The sequence below is a fragment of the Pelmatolapia mariae genome, linkage group LG22 (genome assembly GCF_036321145.2).
Source record: "Pelmatolapia mariae isolate MD_Pm_ZW linkage group LG22, Pm_UMD_F_2, whole genome shotgun sequence".
In the NCBI taxonomy this organism is placed as follows: Eukaryota; Metazoa; Chordata; class Actinopteri; order Cichliformes; family Cichlidae; genus Pelmatolapia; species Pelmatolapia mariae.
Window position 1 is genome coordinate 9,549,811 of NC_086245.2, and position 17,487 is coordinate 9,567,297.

The following is a 17,487-nucleotide window of genomic DNA, read 5'->3' on the forward strand; positions in this document are numbered from 1 at the left end:
GAATGTATGGATTATAGATTCAGAAAGTATTTTAAATCACTGTTTTTATAATTGATATCTACACATCATTTGAAAGGTTTTTACATAATATTAAGATGTTTTGAAAAATTAACCTTAAATAATAATTTTCAATAGCATGTTTACTACAAACCACAGACTATATGACAGTGTTCAACATATATCTAATGTTGAACATAAAGGATTTGTTTCAGTGCAGTTTTTCCTACACAATGTTTTGTGTAGAAACACAGGAGCTAACCACAGTCATGGAAAAATAAACATTTTCTTGTCAGTATGAGAGTAGATGGTTAATTAGTCTGAGGTTTGTTTTGTGTCTTTGTTCCAGGTTCAAGTGAGGCAGAACAGGGTGTCTGCATTGGGATACAGTTACATGTGGCCAGTGGGAGGAGGAGGAGGAGGTGTTGGTGGAGGTGGCAACTGATCATTGTTCATCTGCTTTGTATCAGTAGAGCGAGTGCTGGTACGAAGAAGCCCCAGGCGGCGCATTTCCATAGGTGAATTGGGAAGATTCGCCTGGGCTCGCAATGACGGAGCCACCATGCTGCTGTCGGGCTCACTCTCTGCTAGCCAAGGAGGGATCTGCAACAAATCCGTGGGGTACAGATCTGGCACAAAGGCTGGGTTCTCAATCCCATCTTGATGAAAGAAAAAACTGAATCAGTACCTCAGGGTTCAATATTAGGGCCACTGCTGTTCTCTGCATTACATTTTTATACAAGTGAAGCCATTATTGGCTGCTCATCCCTTGCACTTGTGGTCTATCCACTTTAATTCAGCTTAAAAGTTTAAACTTAAATACACTCGCTGTTGTTGTTTTTTTTATTTGACATTTATATCTGATTCTGATTATACCTTCCAAAAAGAATAACCAATTCAATCTGAATACAAAAGTGCTTAAAGCCATATTTATCTTCCAAGCTTCAGTTAAGCTTAAGTTAGTGTTAAATGACGAGTTTAACTTTCCAGAGTTGAAATACTGAAATATTCAAAATGTGGTGTATGCTAATTTATTCATTATTATTGTCCAAACTGAAATGTGTTCCAGTCATAAAGCTGGATTACCACAGTTATTACATCATTGCTTTCATTAATGCGCCTGAGCAGTACTTTATATTTTATTAGATTACCTCTGGTCTGTAGATGCTGCTGCTAAGTTTGTATCCCTCTATATCTGCAGATTTTCATTGTGCTGGGTCCTTCTTGTCTGTGTACATAAACTCAACTCAACTGTGAAAGTGTTTTATATGTGTTTGCTTGCAGACTCAGAACAGAATTAGGAAATTCAAAATAAATTCTATTATAATGAGCTGCTTTCATATTTGCACTGTAGCCCTAAACTGTTCCCAACAGGTAAGAATGGAAATATTCAACACAGACGGATCGAACATTAGCTGGTTTTTAACCTGTCAGTCCACTAGTACAAAGTCCTTGTGTTGTATGACAGTCTGGTGCCTTTACCCTGCAGCTCACCCTTACATAACCCTTACATACTTTTTGTTGTGTGGTTTTTGGCTCATCTGCAGCTCTGTGGAGACCTTTCTACCACACTTTTATATTGCACCTGTTTTGGGGGTTTTTATTGCATACAAACTGTCTATTTAGTTCCCTCTGTTGTATGTTTCCCTAATCTCTGTGTTTATAGTAACGGCATCTGCTACTCTCTTAATCATTCTCAAAAATATATGTTTGGTATCAGTTTCATACAGGATGTAGAAAGTGCATTGATCTTACCTCCTGGTCTGTACGTGGCTCTCATGGAGAAAGAAGGGTATGATGAGTCATAGCCAGAGGCGCTATCTCCCTCTGAGAACTCAAAGTCTAAAAATGAAAATGAGAAAATTAGCTAAGACTTTAAATCTGAAAAAAACAAAAACACAAAAAAAAACCCACAAGCAGACAAACCTTCATCACCAGAATGGCAGAGTTTAGTCTTGCTCATTGACTTTCCATTTGGGATCTGTAGAACGAAGGAGATTTATTTAATCACATATGATGTTTTAAAAAACTGAAGGTAAAGTAAAAGAGACAAGATCAATGCCCTCAGTCATGTCCAACCAATATCGATGTTACCTAGTTTGTCTAGCAGAGGGCACTCTGCAATCACTTATCAACAACAATCAATTATTATTTATTCTTGTTTGCCACGTTTCTGCATATCTCAAGTCCTATTTCCTTGTTTGAGTTTCTGATTATTTTGAAAAGTGTCTGACTTAGGTTTATTTTGTATCGTTTATTATTGCTGATTATTGTTTTCTTAGTCTTTCCTTTGTGCCCCATTGTGTTTCCTTTGGCATCTTGTTGTCACCTGTGCTTTGTATTGAATCTAATTCCCTTGTCTCGGTCTCCTTGATTTGTATTAATGTCTCAGTGTCCCATTGTCCTTTGGCAATTCACCCACAAATCTGTGCACTTCCAAGTATTGTTTAATGCTTCCTTGTGTTTTCACTCCATGTCTAAATATCCCTTATGGCCATTGTTGTGGTAGCTGTTTTTATTGTCTTATTGTATTACTTTTTCTCTTTTATATTTTTATTGCTGCACATTTTACTTGTTTTAGTTGCATTTTGCAATACATGGACACCACATTCTCAAGACTAACGAGGAATGGGACTCTCTGGATTGTTATCAGCACTCAGTTCAAAAGCCTGCATCTTGGATGGTATGGAGGTGCATATGGAATTGGTTGCTTGCATATTTGGAAAGGCACCATCAGTGCTAAAAGGTATGTAAAAAGGTCAACATATGCTCCCATCCAGATGACATGTTTTGCTAATTTGCGTATTGCTATCACAGCAACATGACTTCATAGAAGAGTCTGGGCGCTGAACCAGCCTGCCTGCAGTCCAGAACTTTTACCAACTAAAAACATTTGAAGCATCATAAAACAGAAAACCATAAAAAGATTATGTAGGTCTATTGAGCCACCCAATATTTAAAAAAGAAAAGGACAACATTTCTCTCCCAAAAGTCCAGCAGCTGGTTTTCAGTTTCCAGACCACTGCCTTATACTAAGGATTTTCAGTACTACACTGAAGTCAAATGGAAAAAAAAAAAACTAAAAATGAAGCTTTGGGGAAGGACCGTATTTCCTCTTCACTGGACTTCAGAAGAGACATAATCAACTCTGCAAACAGTGGTAGGGTGTGCTTATTCCCTCTTTTTGTCTTTACCTTCTCCTGCTGTTCTTTCTTTGAGTGCTTGACAATTGTCTTTGGAGGTGAAACACCCATCTTTGCAGACTTGAATGACTCCAACCGGTTCCTCATGGTTCTCTGGAAGATCTCCTGGACTTCTTTCTCATCTCTGTTGATTTTGAAATCACTGCGACTGAACCCGTGGCGATACTACAAACAACAGAATGAGAAGTCAGTTTGTTACTCCTTTATAAAACAGAAACCAGCAATAGTTCAGGCAGGACACAAAGTCAAGCTCAGCCACAGTTCAAGCAAATCAGCTGAGGATTTGCATATATACAGAAAATATACATCTGTCTATAGCCAGCCATAAATAACAGTTTGTTGTTTTTAGTTCATATACACCTCAGTAATTTAATGGTTAATAAGAATTGCACAAATGAAAAGTGCAATTCCTGTTTGCTGCATCTATTTTATCTAACTAAATGGACGTGCACCACTAGGATGCCTTAGTAAGTCCCTCATGTAATGACTGAATTTGCTCATTACCTGTTTTCTGCTCTTGTAGAGATGCTGATCCAGAAGGTGGTGAGCATCAACTGCCTCAGCTTCCCTCATAGCCTTCATGGTCTGCTCGTGCATTTCCAGGCTCACTGATGGAATAGGGTCTCTACTGCAGAGGAAGCCAATCATGTCAGTGACTTAAAGCAATACAACAATATCAAAAGAGTCTGGTTTCATTTTAAAATATGGTGGTGAACGGAAGCTGTTTGAAGGCACTGAATAGTTGCAGTAAGTTGTGTCTATTAAGTAGGTATAAAAAGTATTGAATGCATCAATTCAGTACACCAATTTTCTGATTAAATATATTTCTAAAGGCGCTATTAATATCAAATTCTCACAACATATCTGGAACAACCCATCCAATCCACACATACAAAGAAATCAAACCATGCATGTCCAGAAATTAACTTATGTGTAAAATGAAAAATGACACAAAGAAAAAGCATTGAACACATGAAGAAAGGGAGATGCACTTAGTGCAAATTAACTTCAGCTTGTTCAGTCCCAATTGATGGGTTATAAACTGGTGTCTCATTATCAAGGTGCCACACAACAAACATCTCATGATGGGTGAAACCAGTGAGCTCTCGCAACACCGTCAGAGCATAATTGTTGCAAAACACACTGATGGCATTGATTAGAGAAGATATTTTGAAATTAGTGAAGGTTGCAGTGAGCACTGTTGGGGCCACAAACCAGAAGTGGAAGGAACATCATTTCAGCATAAACTACCCACGACCAGATGCTCCTGGCAATGCATGTGACTAGTTTTTTGAAACCACGAAGGCTTTTTTACAAAGCATTAAAAAAAATTCAGTAAGCACTTTATCCCTGTGTCATTTCTCATTATTATACATAACTTAATTTATGGACATCAATAGTTTGATTTTTTTGCATGTGTGGATTGGATGGGTTGTTACTGACATCTGGTGAGAGTTTTATTTCAACAACACCTTTAGAAATATATTCACTTAAAATCGGTGACGTGTTTAATACTTATTTTACCCTCTGTATATATTTTCACACTGTCATAAAAATCCAGATTGCTCACCCCATAGTGAACATTGCACCATGATCATTTAACGTGTATGGAGGGATGTCAGGCATGACCTCTGTGTATTCACTTTCCAGCTTTTTCTTGAAATCAAGAATGGCGCTGTCATTACGGACAAACTCCAGAGAGCCTCTACGCTCGCCCTGCAACAGAAGACGCCAGCAGTAATCTTCTCAGTGTCATTTAATTTGTACTTGAGCAAAATATACTTGAATTTGCACAAATGATGCTCACTTCAGTCACATATTCCATGGCATCCTTGAGGTTCAGCTGATGGAAGACATCAAAAACTTCATCTTGTTTCTTCCTTGCAGATGGCTTCATCAAAAATGGCGTCATCCACTTCTCCTCAAAATGCCTCCACCTTTACAAAAAGAAATATCACTGTTGCTTACTTTAAAATTAAAAGGCATTTTGGAATTATGTCTGTATCATGTCAAGTATGTCTTGTACATACTTGCTCCTGAAGTAGTTATCTCCTATTTGTCCTGATATGTCTTCTATGGCAACCAGAGTGTGATTAAACATCTAAAGAAAGGAGAAGGACTTTGTAGAAAATGGACGGGAAACGTTTTTGTTGGTGAAACATGACGTGTTTTATTAGATTTACCTTGTTTGTAATTTTCTCTAGGAGTGAGACCTCAGTTATTTCAGCTCTCTTTACTTTAAGCCACATGACCAGAGGTTTCATCGTTATTCCCTGTAACAATGTCAAGCAATAATGTGCAAACAAAATTAAGCTCTAACACAGACTGTGTAATTAAAAAGCAAACTAATGTACACATATTTTAGCTAATTATCAACTCCAAAAATTCACTACCTGCAAGATGACAGTGAAGTACACCACAATGAGAGTAGTGCAGATCATCAGGTTTTTCTCCTTTATCTTTTTCTCATCCAGCAACACAGCCAGGCCATACGCAACAGCTCCTCGTAGGCCACCGTAGCTCATGATCACCATATCTATTAATTCAATTGGGACCAGTCTGTACCTGTTAAGGATCCACTGGAGGAAAAACACACCTGGAATATACATACAAACACATACAGTTTTTTAAGACTTCACACATCGGTGGTGCTTTTTGCTGGATTGTTGAACTACGCTTTTAATAAAGCCCAGCGCTCAAGTCTAGTGTTTTCCTTGCCTCATACTAATCTCATTGTTGTCCCTCTTGTGTACAGATCTTTCCTGGATTTTCCCTGCCACACAGTGTTTGTAGAGACAGCCTGAGCAGAGTAAATGAGAAGACCTTGTTTGGATGCCCCTTCCCCTGGATTCCTGGAGCCCCCATTTTCCCTTATCACTACCTGTATGTATCACTCTGGTGTTTTCACTGTAAATAAACTCACTAAACTTGAATACTGTGAATCCTGCCTCTGAGTCCGGTCGCCCAGTGTTCTTGACACATGTATTCTCGTAAATGTGTGTTGTTTGATCTTTGTGCTGCAGCAGCAGAAAATTTCTTTGCATAACACATCAAGTTTTTACCCCACAATGTGTGTGATGCTTTGACTCAACAGTGATAGCCAAACAACAAAATCTCACCAATGAATCTATACACAAAGACGAAGAGAAGCGTGAGGAGGATGAAGCCCGTGTTCCAGACCCAGATAACCTTATCGATGGCCGAGATACCGAGGAAAACAAAGATGATGGTTTCTGATCCATTGGCGAAAACCTTCATGGCATATTTGACAGTTTGGACGGAACTCTCATCCATGTTTGCTCTGACGTACTTCTGACATAACACACCGCAGAAGGTACACCTACAGAAGGAACCACAAAAGTAAACTCTAAATATGTTTACCTCATTTTTACATAAAGAAAATGGATACAGACATAATAAAACATTATATTTCAGTTGTGAAATACTCACGAAAGGATAGCAGACAGAGAAAGCATCTCAGCAGTCAGGTAGGAAAGGTATCCCATGACAAAGATGAAGCCTGGCTCGATGATCTGGATGTTTTTTGTGCATCTGGTCAGAAGTGAAATTAGTATGCCGAATGCTATGCCCACAAGGGAACCACCAAATGCAACTACAAAGAAGGAAACTGTGGAGAGAGAGGAAACAGGTAAAAATCTATTTTTGTTTGTTTGTTTATTGCTATTGTTTACACCCCTCTAAAGCCTACTAGCCTTACAGGGCAGTGATAGCATAAAAAGTGTTTAATTTATTTTGTGTCCACACCCGACAAATCAAAATGGTCAACACATTTGTGTGTTGCAGCAGGGACACTCTACACTGTCTGTTTTGCCAGACTTGACTGTGAGCAATTACACTGCATGAACAAATACATTTTCTTTTACCAGATTAATAAATGTTATAGCTTACCTATTCCTTTAACAATTTCTGCTGCATTAATTCGGCCTCCTCCCAGCGATACAAATGCATCAAACACATTAAAAAGCACCTAAGAGAGAAAAAAAAGAAAAATTATTGAGTGATCAGCTGATATAAAAGATAAAAACAAACAAACAAAAAACTGTCAGTGTTTGGACAGTCAGACTGGAATGTTTTCCAGACTTGTCTTTTCTAGTATGTAGCACTCAACAGGAGATAAACTTCCATCATATTCTCACTGCTGGACCTAACATCACAACGGAGGTGAGAGACTGCTGTGTCATGGTTCTGATGGAGACATGGCTGAACCCTGTTCCCGATTATGTAGTTAGCCTGCATGGGGTTAATCACAATGTGGCTAGACAGGAGCTAAACATTTTGTGGTGAATTCTGTGGTGGTGGGTTATGTATTTGCACAAGCAACAGATGAAGTAAAAACACAGCAGCGGTCTCAAGTCAGTGTTCTCCTGAAATAGAGCTGCTCACTGTTAAAGGCAGACTGTGTGACCTGCCTAGAGAATTTACCGCTATGAATATTATGGCTGTAAACATCCCCTCCAGTGCAAACACAAAATAGACCCTGAGTGAGTTTCAAGCCACACAGCCAGAGCGCGTTTGTATTGTAGTAGGAGATTTCAATCAGGCAAACAGGCCTCGTTCCCGAGCCCACTGCTGTTCACAATGCTGACACATGACTGCAGTGCTGCACCTGCTTCTAATCACATCATTAAGTATGCAGATGACACAGCAGCGGTGAAGATAGTTGGCAGCATCAAGTTTCTGGGAGTACAGATAACTGATAGCCTGGGCTGGTCACTTAGCATCAGTATAGCATCAGTAGTTAAATGGGCTCGGAAGCACCTGCACTTTCTGTGCCGGATGAGGAGAGCACACCTTCCCCCTCCCATTCGCTCCGCTTTCTAATGAGGCACCTTGAGAGCTTGCTGAGTAGCTCTATCTCCATCTTATTCTGCAGCTCCAGTGTCTCAGAAAAGACATTGCTGCAGAGCTCATCAGAGCCTGCAACATCATCAAAGACTACCATACTACTTGGTACACCAGCTTTCTCTGCTCCGCATCCCTGCCAACTTGATGAGGGGCATCAAACAGGCCAAGGAGGCTTTCAGGTGAATGATAGAGGGCTTCCTCACTTCCTCAGGTGTGGAGGGGCATCCAAACACTCACCAACTACAAAGGCCAGAGCCCCCCAATCCACAACAGCAGCATCAAACTTGCAGAGGAGCTCACACCTTTGCCCAATTTGATCACTAAGTCATCTGGAGAACAGGAAGAGCTACATGAGGATGCTCTTCGTAGACTACAGCTCATTCAACACCATAAGCCCAGACATCCTAACCACCAAAGGTCCAGTTTCTTCAGGACATAGGTAGAGACTTCAAGAGGCATAGACGGGTCTCTTATAGGAGGAGAACAGATGGAATCTGTCTCAATCTTTAATTTTTTGGGCACCCGCATCTCCAATGGTCTTATGTTAATGTTGGACCCACAACACCAACACCCTCGTAAAGAAGGCTCGGCAGTGCTCTCCTACTGCCCTGGTTTTGGTACTCAGGGGCTAATACTGAGAACAGGACGGCTGTGCAGAGGGTAATTAAAACTTACCAAACAAATCATTGGCTGCACTCTGCCACCACTGGAGGACATCACCATAGCCCCCTGTCTCAGAAAAACCATCACAGCGCACTACTTGTTTGACCCCCTGACCTCTGTCGGCGCCTCAGGTCAATCAGGTCCCACAGCTCCAGATGCACAAACAATTTCTTCCCCTCACCATTCGGACTGTTAGCAAACACTATGTATATATTTATCTTGTTTGTTATTTATTCCTGCTGTGTACTGTTTTTTATTTTATACCTGAACAGTTGATGTGGAGAACACATAATTTCATTTTACATGTACAATTACAAGAAGGGCCATTCTATTATATTCTATTCTATTCTAGTTACATAATTGGATCTTGTTACCAAACAAAGTTGCTGACACCTGCTTTATTGCAATTTGTACTCACACTTGTGTCATACATTAAATGAAATTGAAATCTGAGTTTATTTAATGCTGTATGATAAATCAGTTATCACATTCAGCTTTGAATGAACTAAACACTCCCCGTGATTCCATCAGAGGCCTCCAACCTTGTTTTTAAAAAGGGTGTGCAAGCTTTCAAGCAGTGAATAGAGTGTAACTTCATGATTCATATTAGGGCTGCAGCTATCGATTATTTCAGTAATGAAGTAATCTATTGATTATTAATCACGTAATCGTCCAGCAATCATAAATATTCAAACCGAGAAATATCAGAATGAACTGCCCTGTGTTTTCCATTTTAGAAACTGCAATGTTTTAAAGTTTACCTGCACACAAAATATGTAACAAAATAATAATAATAATAATAAAACAATTAAACCCTTTAAATGTATTAAATGTAATGTGATTTTTTAAAGAAAAAACTTCTTAAATGCAAGAGTATAAAAATGATCTCAAGTACAGTCAAAGGTCAAATGAAGTACGATGTATACGCAATTTGTATTCTGTCTTGTTAGAAGGCTTTCTGACATTATTAGGAGGCAGGTTTTTGGATGTTAAGATAGCATAGACATTAATATTAATCCTGAGTCAGTGTCCAGCCTAACAAAGTTTGCTTTTCTTCATATCAAAATTTGTTAAACAGGTGCTCTGTTGAAGGACTCTGGCTTGCTTTTTCACAGTAAATGTTTTAATAGTCATTAAAGGAACAGGCGCTGCTGTTTTGGATGCTAGAAACCTGAGCTCCCCGTCTCGGTAAGGTCTTGGCCTCATTGCTCTTTGCGGTGTGTAAACAGACTCCACGTTTTGGTTTGGTGAAAAGCTTGCGTTTACAGAGTTTATCATACTAACCACTGTCACACCGTCGTTGAGCAGTGACTCTCCAAACACTATGATGAAGAGGACTTCGTTAACGTGGACCTGATCAAACACAGCTAAGACAGCCACGGGGTCCACAGCAGCCATCAGACTTCCGAAAAGAAGATACTGCAGCAGACCGATGTCCAGGTCACCTGTACAGATACAGAGAGCAGGAAATACAATAAACCTAGCTCATATTTTCTGTAGCTGAGAATGGCAAAGTAAGCCTTAATCTCTCAGTTTGGTGCAAACTGAGATATGCCAACATGAAATATGGTTTCATTTGGTAAAGCATTCTAATTCATTAATAGAATAAGTCATGTCAAATCTCTCTCCAGTCTCATCCAGTGCAGTTGATAAGGCCTGAGCACAAAACAAATTTATTAAGTTCTCATTTTGATAAAGTTTGGGAATTACAACAAATTAGCAGTTACTGATGCCTTTGTTTGATGTATTCAAACAAAGAATAAAAGTAAAGTATTAAAGGATTACTGTAATACTAAAGAAAGTTCTTTTCAGGCAGCTTGCTTAAGTCATGTGACTGTAAAACTATAATTTGTGCATCATGTCTTTGTTCCAGAACAATCACAGCCTTCAGGGGTAAAATATAAAGTCAGGTTTGAAGTGCTTATGTTTGTGTCATTTGTGTCACAACAGTGTGTTTGTTATGATGGTCTGTCTCTCTTCCATTGTTAATTGCCTTTTTTTCTCACTATTTGTCTGCTACACTTTAAGAAGCATGAATTTGTATTTTTGTTTTTTGTTATATAAATAAAGTTTTTTTTCTCTGTTTTGTGCAGCCAGCCAGGTTTACTGTGCACGTTTTATGCACAGTTCAATTATTACGATGCAGAGTTTGTGCTTTACTTTTTGTGAGTTAAATGTGAGTATTGTATTTAAAAAAAAAAAATTAGCATAATTAGCCCCCAGTTTATGCATACAGCTTAATAACCAAGCTTGCTATCAGTAGCTGATAATGTAGAAATCCACCCTTTTTTCCAAATTTGGCCCCTTCTGGATTATAATAGCCAACATGTTGGTGACCAAAATCTTATCAGTCATGCTTCAAAATGTGGATCGTTAGTTCCAACGATGTAACTACCTGATATTTTTAAATGTCTCCTTCTTTTACTTAGATTGTCATTTTTTATAATCCTTTAGTGTGTTAAACAACACTACAGATATCACAAATAGTAGCTCTCAGTCTAAACATCTCAGAATGGATCGCTTCCTCTGTGTGAGTCGTAGCAGCAGGTGTGCTGAAATGGAATAAATTAAAGATCCTCTCTTACCCATGGCTCCTCCCATGTGACACCCCCATAGCGACAGCCCCAAACTGGCGGCATTCCAGCAGGTCCCAATGACGGCATGGATCAAAATAGCACCCAGGTTAGTGAAGAAGAGCTTGTTTGGCATGTGGTAGCCTGAATCCAGAATGATTTGAGGCAACAGGAAATAGAAGAAGACTGTTGGGCTCAGTGAGAAGGTCTGCACCTTGTCTGCACCCCAAATCATGCCACCCAAAATGAAACCAGAGCAGATGAGGAGGGCACTTTCAGGTATGTAGTTGGTGACATTATGGTTGGCCTCAATGACTGAGAAGAGAAAAAAGATCAAGACAAAGACAAGAACCATCAATCAGTTGTAACAACCTTTGATTTTAAGCTGCTCTTCTTCCTGTCAGGTTGGAGCTGGCAAATGTTCAAAGCTCAGTTCACTCTAACTTAACCTTAAATATAAAACTCTAGTTGATCATTTGCAACTTCTGCAAATGATCAACTTTTGCTCATCTAAAAAAAAAGCATCTGGGGGTATGAGCAACAAGTGAGGTGGGTGGATCATGTGTGAAACCTGCCTGCATAACCAAAGATAACCACATGTTTAATGAGCTCATAAAGTGTCACTAAAATGTATTTATCAATAAAAACTACTGAACCACAGTGTACACCTATTCTTACCCCACAGGGTTGCACTTATGTTGTGCACATTTGTATTTAAAATTAGTTGAAGATTAAATTACAGAAACTATTGTCCCCAATACAGCTTACATTTGTGCAAGCACAGAATCAAAATGAATATTTTTGCTAACATCTACTTCAGTGAGGATGAAAAATAAATATTAGAACAAGTCTTTTTGCTTTTAGGTTTTAGAGTTAATGTACAAATATGTGTATGTCACTCCAAACATATAGAAAGCAGCTAAAACAATCATAAAGCTTCCATTTATATATATATATATATATATATATATATATATATATATATATATATATATATATATAGATAGATAGATATATGTGTAAGACTCATATCACAGTAAAAGTGAATATATTCTCCCATTACTAAAACATATTCACTCAAGGACCTCCAGCAAGTTAAAGATTCTCTCCACACCATGCAAAGGTTAATCACTTAACCTTGTCTTGTAAAAAAAATACTGGAAATCTATAAACAAACAAAAAATAATAAGGTAACCTCAAAAAATTATATTTTTACACTTTTAAACTCTCACTTTCGATCACTAACTTGACTCCTTATAAAACCACATCTGCGCGGTCTCTCGTGAAGTAGATCAGCTGAGATTTTGAGGAATTAGCTTTACGTTTAAAAAGGTTTAACTCAAGAAAAGGATGACAAAACAGACCAGCAACACTGGCCCCAAGAGCCAGACATGCAATTATCTAGTGACCAGCTCTAAATTAAAAACCAGTAGACTATAGGCCGACTGACCATACGCAAGATTGCAGTGTGTGTGACTTTCTGGTTTAGTTATTGCTTTGACAATTTATTGCTTTGTTTGTATTTTCTGGGCACGTCCACGGGGGTTTGTGACACAGTCAATGATGGCGCAGAGGTCATACCTGTTAAATTTGTGGGTTTAGGAGCATTTTCACCAGCTTTCCTTTAAATGGTGAAGAAATACATTCAAACATATACTGTAAATGAGATGGAGCCAAAATCCGTCTGCGTATACCGTATAATGTGTGGAAAGGTTGCAACAGGTGTGTGGTGTGGTGTCACGGTCACTGAGTTTTGTTGTGTAGAATTCTTATCGAGTCTGTAATTAACAACCTCATATGGTTTTATCTTATTTTTTCCAATTATTCTAGGTTTGTTTAATTTCTCCTGATTCCTGTCTCTTCCATAGTAGTCCAGGGGTTTTGAATTCCTTTGTGTTTTTTTAACTCCATTTCCGATCAGGTTTACTATCGCCCTCTGTGTTACGATTCTTAGTCCCCAGTTCTTATTACTTTGGAATTTACATTGTTATTTATATTTACTTTATTGTGTTTTGGTTCAGTTTAGCCTCTCCATGCCTTTTTGTATCTTCTTGTCAAATTCCTGCCTCTGTGTAACGTATTTTCCTGTTGAGTTACTTGAGGTTTCATTTTCTTACAGTAGTTTCTGGTCTCCTGTGTACTGTGTTTAGTTTTACCTCCTTGGTTAGTTTCAGTCATTCCTCATGACTTTCCTGCATATATAACCATGTCCTTGTCTTTTTTATTTGTTATTGTGTGTATTTACCCTGCCTTGTGTGTTTCTCCTTTATTGCTCCATGTCAGAGTTTTAATTTGACTGTTTGGCAACTTTGTATTTTAATTGTTATGCCCTGAACTAGCAGGACATAACCCCTTTGGACTTTGTCACTTTCTGCCTTTCAACTATAGCAAAACTGCTTCCTGCTAAAACCTGGACAGTTTCATTCTGACTACTAGAAACCTAAATAACAATGCTGTTGGTGTTGGGAGAATTCAGATTCAGACTATAATTAGGGTCTGTGGACAGATATAAGGTTTTAATGTACTAACTCAAGGGTCTTGAATGTGAGAGCTTCATGCATCCCATGGATTGTGGGAAAAAATGTATGTATAAATGTCAATAGAAAATTGTATTGTGTAAATATGGAATTAAACCTTTTCTTTTTTTTTTTTTCATTTAACTGCATTTGTCATAGTTCTAAGTGATTTTTTTGGTTTGTTTTTTTCTTTTTACATTTTACAAATGTTTAAATGTGTCCCCAGTGACCCCAGTAACCTATATTTCACAACAGCATAACAAAACTGGAAATTCTGTTTTAGATATCAGTTCTTTGGGGGAGTCTGAGGTCACCATTTCTACGGCAGAGAATCAAGGGTCCTTCTATGGGAGGCTAGCTGCAGTGGCATTGACGAGCTGGCCAAAAGTTTTCGTTAACCCACCCTCATCAGCAGAGCTTCAGGCAGAGGAGGCTGCTGCAGTGATGAGGCTTTGTCCAGCTGTCCACATATCCATCAGTATTCAGTAGTGTGGACCTGGATGGCCGATGTTGGAACGGGGATGATGAGATCAACATTTCCTCCTGGATGAAGTAGTTGGTTGGGCTAGAGAAAGCTCCTCGCCCTCAGCCAACATATTCATCAGGCTGGAAGCTGTGCCAGCTGTCAGAGAGTCAGAAGGGCTGGATGGATATGTGGACAGCTGGACAAACTATTTTTAAGATGATCTCGTCCACGTCTGCTTCTGATCACCAGTACTGCAACCTCTCCTCGACCATCCACACTGCTCTGCCTTAGTCTGCAGCTTCACATCCTCAGCTCTGTACCTCAGGATCAAAAAGCCAGTCTGATTTGGCTGCTATGCTCTGAATTTCACTCTTTATTTGATTGAAATAGTTCTCTACACTCTGGACGCACTGCAAGGACGGTGTTGTGCCGAAAAGTGATTTCTTGTATTTGCCAAAAAGTGATTTTCCATATTTAAATTACTTTTAATGAATTGTTGGCCTATGATATGTGAAACATATGTCAAATGTATCCCTCATGTCCATCCATCCATCCATGCATTCGCTTCTGCTTACCCTTTTCAGGGTTGTGGGGGGTGCTGGAGCCTATGCCAGCTGTCAAAGGGTGAGAGGCAGGGTACACCACATTCACTCCCGCATTCACACCTATGGGTAATTTAGATTGATCAATTAATCTACCCCCACTAACTATCCCTCATCCTCGAACTACAAACAACATTCCTGTCACAAGGTAGAAGCCACAATTTTTTGGCAAAGTGATTTTTAAATATCCTTCTTTTATCTAGTTAAATTGACAATGACGTTACTTTTAAAAAAGAGAGAGAGACCTGGCCAAGAGGGCAGCAGAAATTGCAAGAAGTATAACAATAGTTATGTAAAGATATTTCAACTGGCTAAAAAGGACTGGATTAGTTATATTGTAGGTAAAATAACCCAGTGGTTAAAATACTTGCAAAATAAGTCATTTCTTTAGTTTATAAATAACCCCTTTGTAAATCCTATTCACTAAAGTCTGTTTTCTCTATTTATTTAGTCTATTTATAAGTAAAGGTATTACATATATAAAAAAAAAAATACACACGTTGGAAATCACTTTTTGGAAGACAAAGTGCAACAGTTGTATATGCCAAAAAGTGCCTACCCATTTATAAACTCCTATAAATAACTTGTTGGCCTATAATATGTTAAACAAATGTCCCCCGTATCCTGGGACACGAAAACTTATGATGTCAAGTCATCTGGAGCCCCAAACAACATTCCAGTCACAAGGAAAAAGTTATAATCAGTTTTTTTTTTTTTGAAAAGTGAGTTTAACATCGCCTTTATTTATCCAGTTAAAAAGTCTCATTGACGTTGAACATTTCTTTTTAAAGGGTAATCTGGCCAAGAGGCTTACAGGAGCTGCTAAAAATATAACAATAGTACTATAAAGATATTTTAAGTGGCAAATATAATTGGATTGGTTATAATGTAGGTGCAATAACACGGGGTCATAAAGATGAAAAAAGGGCATGTTATATATAACCCCTTTGTAAAGCCTGTTCACCAAACTCTATTTAAACAATATACATAAGGACATTACACACGAAAACTCTGCAAATCACTTTTTTGCAGACGCTCACTTTTTGGCAGATTCTCCACGACTTCTGTCTGATCAGGTATCCTGCCAAAAAGGGATCGTCTGCCAAAAAAAAAAAAAAAAAAGGTGATTTCCTATGTTTTTATGTGTTTTTAACGGCCAATATCTTTACTTATATTTGTAAATAGACTCTCCGCAGACTTGGCTCGTGTTATAACGGCCATCAAGTAAAAGTCGGCTTAAACAATAAGTGTTGCTAAGCAACGCGGCATGCCGGGTTGCCGATGTTTCACATTGATTTCTATGAGGTTCAAATATTGTCCAATCGTCCATATCGTCCGTCACACATCCAAAAATTCACTATATGATGAGTAAGCTCAGGAAAAGTCGTGAAATATAAGATGATGGGGTTTTAATTAAACAGAGTTGCATGATTTTTTAAAATTCTAGTTGTAGGGTTAATCTCAGATTGCAAAGTGCCCTGAGACGACATATGTTTGGCTCTATTTAAATATCACTAAAGTGTATAAGCACACACGTTTTTATACATTTAAGAGCTCTTACCTGAGAAATAATAAAAATAATAATAATAATTGCACCAGTGACAAAAATACATGTTGTGCGTAACCCTAAACTAGAGACAAATTATTGCTACTTCAAAATTATTTAAAAAAAAAATATCTTGGGTGCAGAGGATTATTTTTAATAGATGTCAGAAAAGGAGAGCACTTCCATGAATTGGACTTTTTATGACTTACTGAGTTTGCAGAGCCAGCAAACCAGAACCCAAAGGGCCACCAGGTACTGTACGCTGATGTGATGCCACTTCCAGGTCACAATAGGCAGTGTAGTGATGGACGCCGCTCCATGACCACCTTCTCCAGTTGTGTTAGAGCTTGAGGCCGTCCCAGTTTCTGTTTGTGTGTTTCGGGTTTCTGCTTCTTCACTAGCCAGGCTCAAACCTCCACATACCATCAGCAGCATGCAGAGAAAAAGTGTAAATCGCCAAAGAGTTGCCATTGTTGGATAAAATATCTTAAAACTTTTATCAAACTGCTATCTAGACTGTTGATGAAAATGCTCGAGTCAGCCTCAGACTGCAGCTCAAAGTCTCATTTCCTTTTTCTGCGCCTTCTTCTTCTCACTCAGATCTCTGTCACTCTCTTCACATATGTATCCATATCCTCATCTGACCAGAGCATGGTATCCACTTTCTGCTCTCCTCTCTGTCAAGGATACAGCTTTTACAGCAGGTGAAGCTCAGCCCATTATGATGCTGGTCTTTCTCCACCCACTTTTGTACCCAGACCAGCAAGTTTAGTCACGTTACTCAGTGGTATATTTGAGTTCTATGAATGTCTGTATTAGCAAGTTTTCATAAAATTTTTACTTCTCAGATGGAGTTGATGGAAATATTTTGGAAGGAACTCCTACATACTTATGAAGCTCTTTTTTGAAGCAGGTGTATGTGTACTTTGATTTTATTATGTCGTAAGTTGAGAAGATTCATGTTTTTAAAAAATAAAAAACAATGAAAATTTTGATCCAATGTAATATATATATCCATACATTACAGATATAACTAAGCTGTTGTATATACTGAT

The 17,487-nt window shown here is 38.5% G+C and overlaps 1 protein-coding gene across 1 annotated transcript; it reads right to left on the reverse strand.

The window, feature by feature from the left end:
• Positions 1-387: 387 nt before the first annotated feature.
• LOC135933644 (sodium/hydrogen exchanger 3-like) lies at positions 388-16,903 on the reverse strand. The gene is made up of 16 exons (XM_065471768.1): positions 16,642-16,903; positions 11,315-11,617; positions 10,014-10,174; positions 7,110-7,188; positions 6,651-6,828; positions 6,320-6,540; positions 5,594-5,796; positions 5,384-5,473; positions 5,231-5,301; positions 5,008-5,137; positions 4,771-4,916; positions 3,705-3,828; positions 3,192-3,365; positions 1,924-1,978; positions 1,753-1,839; positions 388-656 (listed from the first exon to the last, which is right to left on the reverse strand). The coding sequence occupies exons 1-16, from the start codon at positions 16,901-16,903 to the stop codon at positions 388-390; spliced, it is 2,553 nt and encodes an 850-aa protein (XP_065327840.1).
• Positions 16,904-17,487: the final 584 nt, after the last annotated feature.